Consider the following 15,462-nt stretch of genomic DNA (forward strand, 5'->3'; position numbering starts at 1 on the left):
ACTTGCGGATGACACCATCCAAAGGCCTGGAGCACGGTCGTTTCCCTACCTGCCCCGTTTGGTAATGTCTGGCAAACTGGTTGACCACGCGGTAGTCATTTGCAAAGTACTCCATCAGGATAGAGGGAACTTCAGCAAAATCGGTGGGGCACCTGGTCCCTGAGACGAGGAAAAAGAAAAAAAAGTTGCCAAGAATCAAATCAACATATTTTACTTTTTATGGGTTCTTTTAAACTTTTTATTTGTATTTCTGATGAACTATGATAAGCTTTAATTCATAAAATCAATATTTTGTTTCTATAAAATTATTGCGCATATTTGCAGAAAAATTTATTATAATCCTATATATTTTCCTGTGTATCAAAAGTAAAAGAAAATATTTGCACAGCTGGATCAAACACCTTGTAAAGCAGTGACTCAGACCCTCTGCAAACAAGCCTGTCTTCAGCCATGCTGAGCTATACATGAAATAGAAATTAAAACATTCTGATATTTAATATAGCATTTGTATTTAATTCACTGAGTTGCACCACCAAATGCTTTTATCCTTCATTTCTCTTAAAAGAACTTCATTCCATCCATTGATTATTTCTTGGAACAAAGTCAACCCTCAGTGCAGATGGAAAGCCACGTTTTAAGCTCACATTCACTTAAAGCAACTAATCCCTTAAGGACGTTTTTGGGGACATTTTATACAGATGTCTGGCCCACCTACAACCTTCTCACGCGTCTTTGCCTCCCGCCAAGAACTGTGCGAGTGGAGTTAGCTAATAAAGCCTGAATGCGGACCAGGTACCGGGAGGGGGAAGGCTGGCCCTACCTGACAGTGACCTGGAGACTCACGGGTGAGAGGACGGAGGGGGTTCTACAGAGCCACCAAGGCCGGCCGCAGGGCCGCACGCGGAGCTCTGATCTTACACGGGGGGAAGTGTAAGGAAAGTACAAAGGCATTTATCATCCTTCGCCAGCATGCCTTTCACGTGCTTCCTAACTGACCTTGGGTTTTAGAAAAAGGCAACACGTGCTCACTTGCTCTGTGCGGGGCACTAAGAAGAGCTCTGTTTAGGAGGAGGGATCCAGAAACCGCAGTTTACGTATAAAGAGCGGTGCACGTGTCCCCACCCGCGTGAGCGTCAGGCGCCTCCCACGCGCTCCCCACCGGAGGCGGCAGGCCCCATGAGACGGGTTTTCCGCGGCTCGCAGCTCGGGACGCGCTGACTCTGACGCCTCCAGCGCTGCCGCCATGTTCTGTGTCCCCCCTTCCCCACCGGGACGGTCCCCCCTCTGAGGGCTCTGTTCCTCCCGGGAAACAAACAGACCTGCTGAGGGCGAGATCGGGGTAACGGGGAGGGAGGGGCACGGGGGTCACGCTGCTTTTGGTCAAAAACGGATGAACACGCAGAGCGGGGTGGGCAGGAGGGCTCATAAGTCACCCACCGTGGAAGGGGCAAACGCGTTGGAAGTCTTCAAAAAGCACTCGCCGAAGCCCAGCGCAGCCTCTCACCCCACCGCCAGCTGGCGCATGGCCCAGGGGGGTCCCGAGGACACTCACCGGGCGGGGGGAGCCTGCGCTCCCAGGGGCCCGCCCTGCAGAAGGTACCTCGGTTTCATTGAGGTTCCCCCTTCATATTCACACACACACAGAGCCCCAAACTTAAATTACCCAGTGCAAAGTGTAAAACGGTGCAATACAAGCAGCTGAGACTCGTTGCCCAGGAAGAGGTGGAAGGAAGACTGGGCTGCACAGCAGCGGGAAGGACAGGATGCGGCGATCGGGGACCCACGGTCATGGGACAGTGTGACATGAACGGACTCCCTACACAGAAAGCTTCCGCCTACTTATAACGAACGGGGAGCTTCCAAAGAACCGGGTCTGGTAGAAGGGCCCCTCCGCGGCTCACCGGTGATGTGCTGGTAGCGGGTGCGTCCCAGCATGGAGTGCAGCGCGTGCCCCATCTCGTGGAAGAGGTTCTCCATCATCCCGGGCGTGAGCAAGGGCGGCGCGCTCCTTGAGGACCGGGGCAGGCTCAGCATGAGCACCACGACCGGGAGCTGGTAGCCCCCGTCCTCCGTCACTCTGCCGCCGCGGATGGTGAAATGGCAGTCCTTTCGGGGTCAGAAGGCACAACCCAGGACAGCGTCAGGTGGTCGAAAGGGGCAAACGGTCCTAACGAACATGAACTTATACCGAGATGAGTTCCGAGTTCAAATTTTAACTCTATTCTTATTCTTTTCATTTTGTTAGAGACACGAATTTTTCTCAACTCTTTATGCTGCTAAAATTTTAGTTTTTAAACCGCCAACAATACATTGAGCTGATGTTCATTCATTCATTCCCTCCAGAAACACGCCCCGAGCGGCGCTGGGCCGCCCGCGGGAAATGCTGTCGTCATGGAGCTTAGACCCGCCCCCCCCCACGCTCGCAGCAGCGCCAAGACGCTGACACCTGCTGAGGCCCTTCCACGAGCTCGGGGACACTTGCCACTCCTGTGGCCTTTACCACCTTAAAGTGACAAGCTCTGACTCGCAGAAAGCAAGGGGCCCGGGGTCACTTTTCGGTAACAGACTCAGCTTCACCTGCACTCCCTCCCTGACTCTTCACAGGACCATAGGAGGCGGGTAAGGCGCCCAGAACGGAGTCTTGGAAAGGCCGCCGTGGCCGTCAGTGTTTGGGTTCAAACCCGTGCCCTTCCCGCTGTGTGACTCGGGGCAAGTAACTCGGCCTCTCTGGCCTCAGTTGCCTCGTAACGTTAGTGTTCTGTTCAGAGGGCTGAGGTGCACGTTCAAAACCACAATGCGACACAGCAGGCCAATGAAGCACCAGCTGTCATCATCTTCACCGTCATCATGACCATGACCCGGACACAGGGCACTTACAGACGCATGTAGTGGTTTTCCTGCTGTGTATTTTTAAATTCTATGCTAATTTCACATTTACACATTTAGTAACTATCACGAATGCCTTTTAATTAGGGAGCTTATACAAAAATGCGATCTAATGTTCACATTAATATAAATTAACTGCTGATTACCTCTAGAGAGACCAGATTACAAATAAAGCATCACCTGATGTGGCTTGTCTGCTCGCTGAAAAAAATCGCAGTAAATGTACCCCAACAGGCCTTCAGATTCATGAACCACAGCCTGGAAAAATAATTTTAATTTAACTTTAAGTTAGGCTCTGTGAGAAACTCCGCAAGTGCAGAAACATCCCAACACAAGCATCTACACAGGGTGGGGCAAAAGGAGCATACAGTTGTTTGTACGGGAAATAATATGATTAATAAGTAATAATTAACACAACAAAACCGCTGTGTCATGCCCTCACGGCTGTGGAACCCCTTCTTCACCACCCTGTGTATATGTCACGCCCAGCTACAAACACAGTTTATTACTTCTCACATCCCGCACGGCCTCGAGAGGGGTTGTCTTCCTTCCGTCTCTCAGACGATCTGAATGCGGGAGTTCTGGGCAGGGGAGGCAGCCCTCCCGCCGTGTCTGGGCCCTTCACCCCAACTGCCCGCTCCCCACGACACCTCCACTGAACCCCGCTCTTCAGACTGTTCCCAAACCACTGACATGAGCTGGGAGTAAGTTTAACACGTGGGTCCACGAATCCTCAAAATCTTACCAGGAAGAAATAAAAACACGCAAACCCCAAACCCAGTGGGCCGTCACAGATGGGTGGGTTCTAGGCTAGGACGTTATTGCCAACCGAGTCAAATCAAAACGCAGGACATGAGTTAATATCTGATGCAGATCAAGCGCCTACAAAACGGGAAGAGGCTGCAAGGAGGGGGCAGGTGGCCGATGGGACAGACTCGGGACCCCAAGCCAAAGGGACACTGGGCACAGCAGGAATGGAAACAGGTCCCGATGCACCTCCCTTTAGCCGCGCAGGGCCAGCCCACGGACGTGCCCCCCTCCATGCCACCCCCCCCCCCCCCCGCAGGCTCCTGAGCGCCACTTCCCAGAGTGCTAGCTAGCACCGCTGTCACACACCTACATCGGCCGGGGATGGTGGGTAAGGTGAGCCCCGCTCCATCCAGGCAGAGCCCAGGGAGCCCCCGAGGGGAAGCAGCGGCCCCCGGCGGACAGGACGGGACGGGATGGGACGGGGCGCTCACCAGTTTGCGCACGTCCTCACTCCACACCTCTCCTCTGGCCGGCGGCTCCGCGTGCAGCGAGATCCCCAGCAGCCTGTCCAGCAGGACACTGAGGCCTTCCATGCACGCCCCGAGGGAGAAGAACGGGCAGTAGAGGCCGGGCTCGATGTTGTACCTGAGAGGAAGGGGGAGGTCACAGAGCGTTCTGTTCCATCCCGTTCCTGAGGGTAAATTCAGAGAGCCTTTCATTTACTACTGAAAGCACACGAGCTACTGAAAAGGAACTAAAACATAAAGGTGTGTTTCTTCCCTTGAGGGACTGTCAGACTCGGTTTTCTTCCGAAGGGCAGGCTCCATGTCCCTAGTCGTGAGGCCTACAATCAGGCAGACACACCAGTCCCTGCAGTCTGGGCCGTCACGGGCCCAGAGGCGTCCATCGCAACTAGCCACACCACACCCAACTCTTCCTTTGTACATACGTGTGCCCAAAACCAGCTCGAGCTACAGTAGTAAACTTGACTTTATGAAACGTGTTCTAGTCTAAAGAATTGTGACTTACATCCCATAAATATTAAATACAAATCCCGAGGCACACCAAGGGAACTGAAATTCACACCTGATAAAACGTTTTAATGGAAAACTCTCTGTAACATAAACAACTACATCTTAATTAATTTGTTTTACAGTCATAGTCTCTTAAATGAAGAACCGCAGACGGGCAAGGCTAATTATTCTTCATCCATAAACAACTCTTTTACCCTTGGAATATTCCAGTATAAACCAAAGTGCACCCACGGCATGTGCTATGACTATTCACTTTTGAGTCATTAAGTCGGGCCAAACTTTAGAACCAGAGCCAGAAAGGACGGCCCTAGAATAATAGTAAGGGCCTAATTCTATGTCCACTTTCTGGATTAACAAAATAGACACACAAACTAAGCAGATACAAACTCACGTTCATTACTAAATGGGTGACTGGATTTAGTGAGAGAGCATAAATTGTACCACAAATGAGATTTTTGACTACAGAAATACACAAATTTACAACGTAGCTCCTATCAATTTTTATTTCATTTTGTTTTTGTAAAAACAGAATCTGAGCATTGAAAGAGAAGCCGGTGGTCTGGCGCCCTGGCCCCGCCCGTCCTGCAGGCCGCCGACAGCCAGCGGGACCCACGGGGCGGGTGGGAGGAGCTGGTCTCCCAGGAGCTCACAGTAAGCGAGGTGGCCACGCAGACCGACTGGCTCCCAGGCCCGGAGCAGCGCGCGGAACAGGTGCCCAGCAGACGCCGTGGCAGGGATGCGCGGACAGGCACTGAACCGCGGGACAGCAATGACAACTTTAGCTGTGGGGGTGGGGGGCAGAAACGGGGGGCTCACAGAAAGAGAGTCAAAGCCAGGCATCTGCTGGGCAGGGTGGGAGTGAGGGATGAGACGGGAGGAGAAAGAAGGGAACTCGGGGAGAGGCAGCAACGAGATGTCGGCGCGGAGGGACGCAGAAGCCCGGGCACTTCTGTAGCCGGGGGTTCAACAGCAGGGTTCATAATGCAGGGCACTCCGGGACGGGGGCCTACAGCCGAGGACCCGCGACACCCCCCGGGGAACCGGAATCGTCTCTGACTTCTTGATTATGTACCCCTATCAAAAAAGTAATTGCTGAGTGTTCAAGAGTATTTAACCTTAAAATGAATGTGAATATAAATACATGTTTTAATCCTCACCACAGGGTATGTTTATTGATTTTTAGAGAAAGAAGGAGGGAGAGGGAAAAGGAGAAGGAAATGGGGTGGGGGGAAGGGAGTGGGGAGAGTGGGAGGGAGAGGCAGACAGACAGACAGACACAAAGACATCGATGAGCGAACTATCAGCCAGTGGCCTCCCGTATGCACCGCAACCAGGGATTGAACCCGCAGCCTTTTGGCGCACCCGACGACGCTCCAGCCCAACGCACCCCTGACGCCACACTCGGCGGTGGAGCCGCCGCTCGGGCTCCGTTCACTGCGGCACCCAAGGGGCAGGAGCGCCCAGCGAAAGCGAAAGGGGAGCGGCAGGGGGCTGAGGGCAGGCAGTAGAGATCTTAGGACCCGGCGTGCGGTAAGGAAGCCCGCGGAGGCGAGGGGCCAGGCACTGAGCTCTGACCTGCAGGTGGCCGATAACTCAGAGGGACGGTTCTGGGTCTGAGGGGCGGGCGGGCCGTGAATCCAAGCGCAGGGATTAGCCCGGGGACAGAAGGGACCCAGGCTGCTGCTGGCGAAGGTCTGGCCAGGGAAGCCTGAGAGCCGGCTACAACCCCCCAGGGCCGGGGCGGGCGCTTCTCGGTGCTGGAAGGCAAGGGCTACCGCAGCCCCTCTGCAGGACAAGGGGACGGAGGGAACAGGAAGGGGGGATTAGCAGGCCCTGCCGAGACGAGATAATTTTATCTTCGGTTTGCTCGGCACTTTATCGACGCAGAACACTTTCCCACCGAGACCCTTCCCGGGTCCTCACACAGTTCTGCGGGACAGGTGGCACACAGAGTTGCCTCGTCTTCCCGAGGGAGCGCAGGCTCAGAGGCTCCGAGGCTCAGGGCAGGGCCACGCTGCCTGGGGCAGAGACCTGGTCGGAAGGAGAGCGCCTGGCGGTCTCTCCCACTGGCCTGCTTGGCCCGGTGGGGCCTCAACGTCCTCACCAGGAGAACGGGGACGATACAAAGGAGCGGCCCGGTGCCCGGACAGGGGCCGGCGCTCCGCTGATCACGCGGCTCTGTCAACACGCCTGCTGTGCGCCGGCCCCTCCTGGGCGGGATGCAGTGACCACCGAGGACTGGGGTCCATCCGGGGGGCAGGGGCCGGAGAGCAGCGCACGAGCGCCTGGGAACAATGGGGCACAGTGGCTAGGGCACCTGCCAGGGGCTCAGGGCACAGAAGGACGGGCCAGGGCGGCTACGCGGAGGAGGGGCACGTGGGGTGGCCGTGGAGCTGAGGCCCCAGCTGCCGGGCTGGGCCGGGCCGGGCCCCGGGGAGGAAAGAGCACCAGCCAGGGCTCGCGGCCCGAAAGCAAACAGCACACAGGCTCATTTGGGCGAGGAGCCTCCTGCCTGACTCAGCCGCCCCCGAGCCAGGCAGGGATCACGCACACCTGCGCGCCCCCCCACGCCCTGAGCCTCTCAGAGGAGAGCTAATTCCCTCCCGAGGAGCAGCCAGAATGGGGAAAGGCTCAGAGGCTGCAGGAGATTCAAAGAGCCCGACGTGCCGGCCGGCAGCCACCGCTGGGCCGGGACAGTCCCTTACAACGCCGGTCAGGAGGCAGCAGCCTGGCCCGGGGCCGCGCCTTCTCACCTCCACGCCGCTGACACCTTCAGCACAGAGGGAACAACACGCAGCACGCTTTGGTGATGGTCACAGGTCACGGAGCCCCACGAGGACGCCAGCCAGTGGGCACGGAGCCCAGGGCACGGCCGCCCCGCCGCCTGGTCAGCGCCGAGCGTGGGGACAGTCCTCACGCCGTGTGCCCGGCAGCAGCTCCTGCAGCTCCTATGTCCACAGCTTCCTGCTCCGCACGGGTGCCACTGTACATGCCAACCCTTCCCCTCCGTCCGTGGTCGAGAGAACCCCAAACGACAGGGAAGTGCTGCCGGCAACATGGAGACCCGTACGGGGCGTCGGAGCCGCAGCCCAGCAGGGAGAGGGACTCTACGAGTCCCCGGGTCTTGTTTCACTGCAGCCCCTTTCCCCGCCTCCCACTCTCCTAGTTTCACAACAGAGAGTTACTGTTGTTTTCTGTAAATAGGTTCCCCTGATTCAAGCCTCGAAATAAGAATCCTTTGCTTACTCTTCCCGGGAAAGAAACGGGAAGAGTTACTGTTACCCACCGTCGTTGCCAGATGAAGTCTAATAAACGCTCCGTTGTTTGTTCTGTTAAAGATATGCGACGTACGGGTTTACAAGATATGTCATCATCAACATGGAAAAATGGTGTAAATTAGGTCTTATTGAGAACAACAGAATTTAGCAATATCTCAAAATCCTCATCAGGAATACTATCACTGAAATAAGTAGAGAAACAGTCAATGAAAGATGTTCAGCTAAAGAATTCTTTGTTGTAACTTGAGTGGTTTTTTTAAATCAGTGTATCACGCTGAAGCGCACACACCTTATGAGTCAGGTCTCTGTTCCAGCCCGACGCACCTAGAATTAAGGTAAAGAGAGAACTTGGACACAGTTTCCCAAAACGCTGGCACTGAACTCAGTGACAATACAGAGCGCAGCGCATCAGGCCACGAGTCCGGGCGGCACGGCAGGGAAACAGCCGTACCCCCGTCTGCCCTGGGAGCGAGTGCACACCCCGGCTCCCTGCAGAAGACCCGGGCGGCCTGCCAGGCGGAGGACGTGTGTGGATCAAGGAAAACGCAGGCTTACCAAGAGCGGCGCTTGTGAGCACAGTGGCAGAGAGGCTGTTTTTAACTTCACCAAAAGGTAATGAAAGAACGTTTTTGGCATCAGAAATGATTATCCAAGCAAGATTATAATGGGATCATTGGGTGGCATTTTGAAATGTTTCGTCTGCAAGGCCACGGGGAAAGCTACTGTCTCATCTGGTTAAATAAAGGCTAGGGAGCATTAAAAGAACTGAATGATGCTAGAAGCCTGTTTATCCTTCAGATAATTACACTGCACTGAAAATAAAGATAAGCCCTGGCCAGGTAGCTCAGCTGGTTAGTGTGTTATCCCGATGCACCAAGGTTGCAGGTTCGATCCCCGGTCAGGGCACATACAAGAAGCAGCCAATGATTGCCTACATGCGTGGAACAACAGATCGATGTTTCTCTCTCTCTCTCTCTCTCTCTCTCTCTCTCTCTCTCTCTCTCTCTCTCTCTCTCTCAAATCAATCAATGAAAGAGAAAATAAAAGAAAGATATTTTTCCTCTCTGTTTTGTAAAAAGTCAGCCCTTGCCAGTTTGGGCCCACCCTGACCTCTGGAGTCAGAGACGAGGACCCTGCTCTGCCCATGCACCTGGTCAGCAGGCAGTAATTTTCCTTCACAGGCAGTCAGCTGCCCAGTTCACGAGAAACGGCAACATCCACATAGCATTATTCCCGCACAACAATGTAAACATTGCTTAATTTACTCCTGACCTAGGAAGGAGGCCGTGCAATAACCCCCAATTTATAGATCACCTTTTAAGAAACCTAGAGAGGACCAACAGCTTCCCCGAGACCGGGTCCAGCTCACTGGGACGGGCCAAGTCCCTGCGACTTCAGGACACACACCCCTGGCTGCACTGCCTGGCCGCCTCGGGGGCCCCCCTGCTTTCTTGTGGCTGATTTGGGCAGCAAGACCCCACCCCTGCGGTGGGTGTGGAGAGGGGAGAACTCCCAACTTGTTCAGGGGCTCAGGGACCTCGTGTCAGCGACGTAAGACTTTCCAACGTTGTATTTCTGGCAGAAATGGAGAAGACGGAGTCACTGTCCTGCATGCAACAGCTCTCGTCCTTAAGGTCACTATCAAACTCCACAGGGACCTCATGCCCCTAAGTGACGCCTACCCTTTAAATTCTCATCGACCTTACCTTTCCAAACCTTCCCACAGGCACACACGGTTTCCACAGAACCACCGTCTGGGCATGCTATACTTACAGAACACAGTAAAATGACAAAAATAACCACTTAAATTTAAGGCTACGGTATTAATTAAAATAGCAAGGGGTGGGAGACACGATATGGAAAAGTGCCCATAACAATCGCTGCAGCAAAAAGTTAGAAAGAAATGAATATATCGAACACATTACTTTCCAATGTCAAAAACCAAACAAAATATATGAATATGGAAAGCATTAAGAAAAAATTTTAGTATTCCTTTATGCTACATCTTAACAGGCCAAGAACCCAGCCCAATCCTTCTCTGAAAGAACTTCAGAGGAGAAATTATATTTTTATGCAGCTAGAGGGAGCAGGGTCTGCAGTTCTGTGGCTACAAAACGCATCAGCGGAACGACACCTTACGCTGAGCCCTAACTTCTGATCGGGATCAAGTTCCCACCGATTCTGGGGAACGGCTGACGAGTTTCCGAAGGGGCGGCGGCAGACGCTGAATCTCAGATGCACATATAAAACACAGCCGTTGACGCAGTATTAGCACGGGTTAGCAGGCAGCTCTGCTCCGTGAGGAGGAAGGATTTGGGGAGGAGAGCTGGGATGCAAAAGCCCAAGGGGGAGAAATAAATAAAACTAAGCGGGTGAGTTTCCCACAAGCACATACTGATGTCACAGAACCTCTTCCTGCTGGTGCAGGAACGAACATACCAAGCTACTGTTTTGTTTTGTGGCAAATGCCAACGGAAATGGTTAAAATACAGTTTACTTTTAGTGCGGTACTTAGCAATTGAGGCTTGAATAACACACAGCAACAAAAAGACTTTAAAGTTTAACACCAAAGAAATGTATCATTGTGATAGATGCCAACACACTTAAATGAAGAAACAGGCACAAAACTTTGACTTTCTTCCGCTACCTAAATCAGTCTTAACTTAGTTAAACTGCATTATCTTAAAAATTAACTATAATAGAAAAAAGTTAATGATTCGTTAAAGGGCAGGATTCTGAGTTTTAAAAATTGCTATTATGCATATAAAGTTGCTTGGGACATAAGCATTTTTAAATGTCTTCCCTTTGAACAGAACTCCATTATTTCTTGGGTTTACATGCAAATATAAAAACGACAGAAATAAGGAGTTTTTAAGGGAAACATATCAACAACTTTGCCATCATGCAGTAAGCACAGGAGAAGAGAGGGGCCGGAGGAGCACTTCAACCAACGTAAGTTTCCCAAGTATTTCATCAGTGTCCTTCCAGACGTGCCAATAATGTGCTGACAATTTGTGCCAACAGAAATGAGAAAACATAAGAAAATCACAGGACTCCTGCCAAGTGCCCCTTTATTCCTTCACTGGTGCAACAGGTATTTGCTGGGCACCGACCCTCAACCAGAAGTGGGCACAGCACTGGTTCTTGCAAAGGCCCAGCCCCACAAACTCTCCAAGTCTAGAAAGAGAACCTGGAAGCTACACACAGGAAGAGCGGGGCCTGATCCTAGACACCACAGGACAGTATTTTCAAGTCCTAAACAAGGAATGACATAAGCCATACAGTAGGCTTGTGGGGGAGGGTAGAACATGATCCCAGGGCCCAGAGCAGAGCTTTGCGATCCCGTGAACAACGCGGGCAGATGCTGAGCAGGCAGCAGGGGGGCCGGCCCGGAGAAGACACAGGCTCGTAATGCAGGCAACTGAGCAAGGGGAACAGCTGCATGACTGACGTGCAAGGTGCTCAGAAAATATGGATTTCCTTCTTCCTTCTCAAAACCCTTACCTCTCTGCACGAAGCACACCGCTGTAGTAGGGGGGATCCCAAGGCATCAGTTCCTACAATGAAAACATTCACTGTTAGAAAAGCTATCGACTATTTCACAATTCTTATCAATAACTTAGCTAGCTTATAAAATGTAAACCTGCTATTAAATCACAAAAGTTCTATGACACCCTAAAACGTCATGACTTGGCAGGGAGGGCCTGCCTCTTTATTTTAATTTTCCTGTAATCAGGGAGTAGGGAGGTGTAAGTGAGACATAATCCTGGAATGCGGGGAAAAGGCACACAAATGTCATTCTGAAATGTAAACTAATAAAAGTCAGCAGTCACAGGTTAAATTAGCCATGCTGAGATTTCTCCCCAGATGGAAGCCGAGTACTAACCCACAAAACACACTGCATAAGAACAGTGTTCTGAAGCTAAGATTAGGTTCTTTCTCTACCTAAGCGAGAAGCTTAGAGTGGATCCCAAGAATGAAAGCAACAATTTAAAATATAACTAAGGCAGAATTAACTCTAATCTTGGCAAAGAAAATATGTCACAGAGAAACAGATGGCAGTAACAGTTTTCTGACAACCGTAAAGAATAGTGAAGGGGGAAAGGCTGAACACGTAAAGGAACCTCCTTCCCACAAGCGCCCGGTGACAGGCGCGGTGGGTGAGACCGGGCTGTGAGCTCAGCCCGCCTGGGTTCCGGCCTTCGAACCACAGGAGTCTGAGACCTGGAGAGGCTTCTCCCGCCCAGCGGTGCTTCCCCGCTTCCTCCCAGGTGGCCTGGCCTCGCCCGGCCGGTGCCCTGAGCCCACTGTCTGTGACTCCCCGCCCTTCACTCCGTCCTGGCCACACTGGGCGCCCCGGCGCACAGGCAGCCCCCGGCTCAGGCCTCCACACTTGCTGCCCCTCTCGGAAGGCCGTCCCCTGCTGTCCCCATGGTGGACTCCTTCCCTCTCCCACGTGTCTGCCCCAGTTACTGACCGCTCGCCTCCGCCTTCCCTTCCCTGCATTGTCTCCCCCGCAGCCTTTATCACCCTGCGACCCAGCACGTACTTATGTTTTCTCACGTGTCTGCTGTGTTTTCTGCCCCCAGACCCAAAGCTTCAGGGGGGCAGGCAGCGACCCTGTTGGCACGGCCCCTTCACACCCTGGCGGCGCCCGAACTCCGCCCGAGTGAGCCAGCAGGGCCTCCCAGAGCCCAGACGGCGCTGCTCAACGCGCCCCATTATTGACACAGCCCCCGGCCCCGAGTCAGGGCTGCATACGGGGGGGTTTCGATCCTGATCACCGCTACCTCCAAAATCTCAGTTCAGACGTGGTCCCCTTGAGGAGCAAGGTGTTCTTCCTCATACCCCACGGCCACGCTCCTGTCACAGATGCGCACCGACATACGGCACGTGTGTGGGTTTGCTTCCTTTCTCCCCATGCGCTCCCTGCAGTCGGGGACAGCACCCCCGGAACTCTAGTTCCGGAGTGTTTAGTTCCTGGCACACATTTCTTCCAACAGATGATCACTGGCTATCTGCAAGGTGTCAGACACACACACACACACACACACCCCAGGCATGACCCCCGAGCCACACACACACACACACACACACCCAGGCATGACCCCCGAGCCACACACACACACACACACACACACACACACACACACACACACACACACACACACACACACACACACACCCAGGCATGACCCCCGAGCCACACACACACACACACACACACACACACACACACACACACACACACACACACACACACACACACACACACACACACACACACACACACACACACACACACACACACACACACACCCAGGCATGACCCCCGAGCCAGCAGGCAGTAGCGAGATCGCAGAGGCAAATGGTTCCCTGTCTGGGAAGTCGCACCATGTCACTCGGGGCCTAGGAGGGGCATTTAAACCACAAAGGATGGTCAGGACATGTGTGCCCGTGACCAAGCCTGAGGGGAGCTTTGAAGACCGGGAGCGCCTCACCCAGGTGAGGGGGGCAGGCTTTCCTGTGCCTGGCACGGTGAACGACGGGAAGGCAGCGCCCACAGCTGCTGGCAGAGAAACTAAAGGACGAAGGGAAGGGAAGCAAGGAGAGCAAAGCCACTAAGGGAAGGCAGCGCCTGAGCGCCGCACGGGGGGGTGGAGAGCAAAGGACGCTGCCCGGTGAGGGGGCAGCAGAAGATGCAGCTAGAGAGGCAGGTAGGGTCACGATCACCAAGGGCTTGGAGGGGAAAGCTAGGAAACCGGATGACAAATCTAGAATTACGGGGAGCAATGACAAATTTCAGCCAAGAGAGTGACAAGATCAATGTGCGTGACCTTGGTGGACATTCATTCGTTCGTTCATTCATTCTCTGCGACTTCCGCGAGGTCTGAGCCTCACCCTGTCTCTGACACTGGGCTGGGCTCCCTGCCACGCACCCAGAGTTCAGGGCGGCTTTGAGGGGAGGCAGACCAAAGGCAGGAAACCAACCCGGCGACGAGTATGGTCTGGGGGAGAGGAAGGAGTCACGGCCTCAGCCCGGGCGGCGGCCATCAGCAGCAAGAGGAGGAGGGAACACGGCTTCTCAAGAAGGGAGAACCCAGAGACCAGATGATCACTATTGGGGGGTGGGGGACAGTCGTCTGAGGGGCTCGCTGAAGCACAGGCTCCGGGCCTCGAGACTCAGCGAGCCTCCCGCAGGGCTCCCGACTTTGTGCTGCTGACAAGCTCCCGGGTGACGCCACTGCCTCCGGCCCAGAGGCCAGACGTTGAGAACCTCTGGTCTGCAGCGAGCCCCGGTTCTGGCGCGCGGGACAGGGCGAACGGCGGGACCCGGCACCGAAACACGGACCTGGGGAGCGGACCCGCCAAACAGCCCACACCAACGGCCGCGGGGAAATGTCTGGCTTTCAATAAATCAGCTTCTGGCCACAAACTCCACTTTCCCTTCTTCTGTACTCCTCAGGGTAAACTCTGCCTCCTGACGTGGTTTCCTAAGGGGACCTGCCTCCCGGGCCCAGGTGCGCAAACGGCTGCTCCCTGCGCCAGGCACAGCCCCGACCACAGGGCAGCCGCAGCGCGTTGGCCAGGATCGCTCTGTGTCTCAGCGGCCACCCCCGGGGAGCGGGTACACAGCACCTGCGGGGGAACGGCCCAGACAGCCCCAGCAGTCCTGCAGGGCCCTCAAATCAAACGGGAAGCGGGGTCCTCCGCCGGGAACCCGTCACTCCCCGGCACCCGATCACCTGGCCAGCACCCGGCCAGAAGGACGAGTCAGTCTGTGCTGTGGGATCATGAACGCGTTTGAGCTTGTGGTTGAAAACAACGAGTATTTTTAGGACAGGCAGACTCTGTCAGTCACACTGATTTATTCGGGTTCCGTAATGAGCAAATGAACGCGTGACCTGCGATGTTAGCCCCGGTGGCAGGAACTGCCGCCCGCCAGGTGCAGCCGCACCGAGGCCACCAAAGGGCCGCTTCCGCCGAGAAGCCCACCTCCTACAGAACGGAAGCAGCCTCTGCAGGCGGGTGTATCCGTACACAGCGTTGAGATATACTTACGTGTGTGTGCGGACGCACGTATGTACCATGTCAGCTAACAACGAGGACGCACTGGGTTTGCGGGTCAGATGCTTCAGTGCCTCCCGTCACCCTAACCAGGGGTCAGAAGGGAAACAGGGTGCACCGTCGGCATGTCCCAGGGAAGTCCTAGTCACATGACAGGACCTCAGCTCACCGTTTACCTCGTAAGGAAGAGGTTCCCACATAGTTACTTACAGAATTCTGGGGGTTTAGTTTCATCTTCATCCTCCGCATCATCTCAAAGTCCCTTCTGGTCCTGTGAGAAACGACTGTCATTTACTGTTAAACAGGCTGGAGCGATGGCATCATAACTAACTAGGTGCTTATGTGACTCTCCAATACTCACGACACAATTGGAATTTGTATGCAAATATAAACCAGTATTAATCCCAAATTTACGTGTTATAAGAGAAAGACATACACCAGTAAAT

At 54.0% G+C, this 15,462-nt stretch overlaps 1 protein-coding gene across 1 annotated transcript in view; it reads right to left on the reverse strand.

The window, feature by feature from the left end:
* The window catches only part of MIPEP (mitochondrial intermediate peptidase), a 96,910-nt gene that overhangs the window by 61,038 nt on the left and 20,410 nt on the right, over window positions 1-15,462 (reverse strand). Inside the window, exons 9-14 of the mRNA XM_090258723.1 lie at window positions 15,227-15,287; window positions 11,453-11,505; window positions 4,128-4,281; window positions 3,067-3,144; window positions 1,902-2,106; window positions 50-159 (exon numbers count right to left, since the gene is read on the reverse strand). Of these exons, the coding sequence (XP_090114849.1) occupies window positions 50-159; window positions 1,902-2,106; window positions 3,067-3,144; window positions 4,128-4,281; window positions 11,453-11,505; window positions 15,227-15,287 (661 nt within the window). The remainder of the gene's footprint in view (window positions 1-49; window positions 160-1,901; window positions 2,107-3,066; window positions 3,145-4,127; window positions 4,282-11,452; window positions 11,506-15,226; window positions 15,288-15,462) is intronic.

The sequence above is a fragment of the Furipterus horrens genome, unplaced genomic scaffold (assembly GCF_987537825.1).
Source record: "Furipterus horrens unplaced genomic scaffold, mFurHor1.1.pri manual_scaffold_12, whole genome shotgun sequence".
In the NCBI taxonomy this organism is placed as follows: domain Eukaryota; kingdom Metazoa; phylum Chordata; class Mammalia; order Chiroptera; family Furipteridae; genus Furipterus; species Furipterus horrens.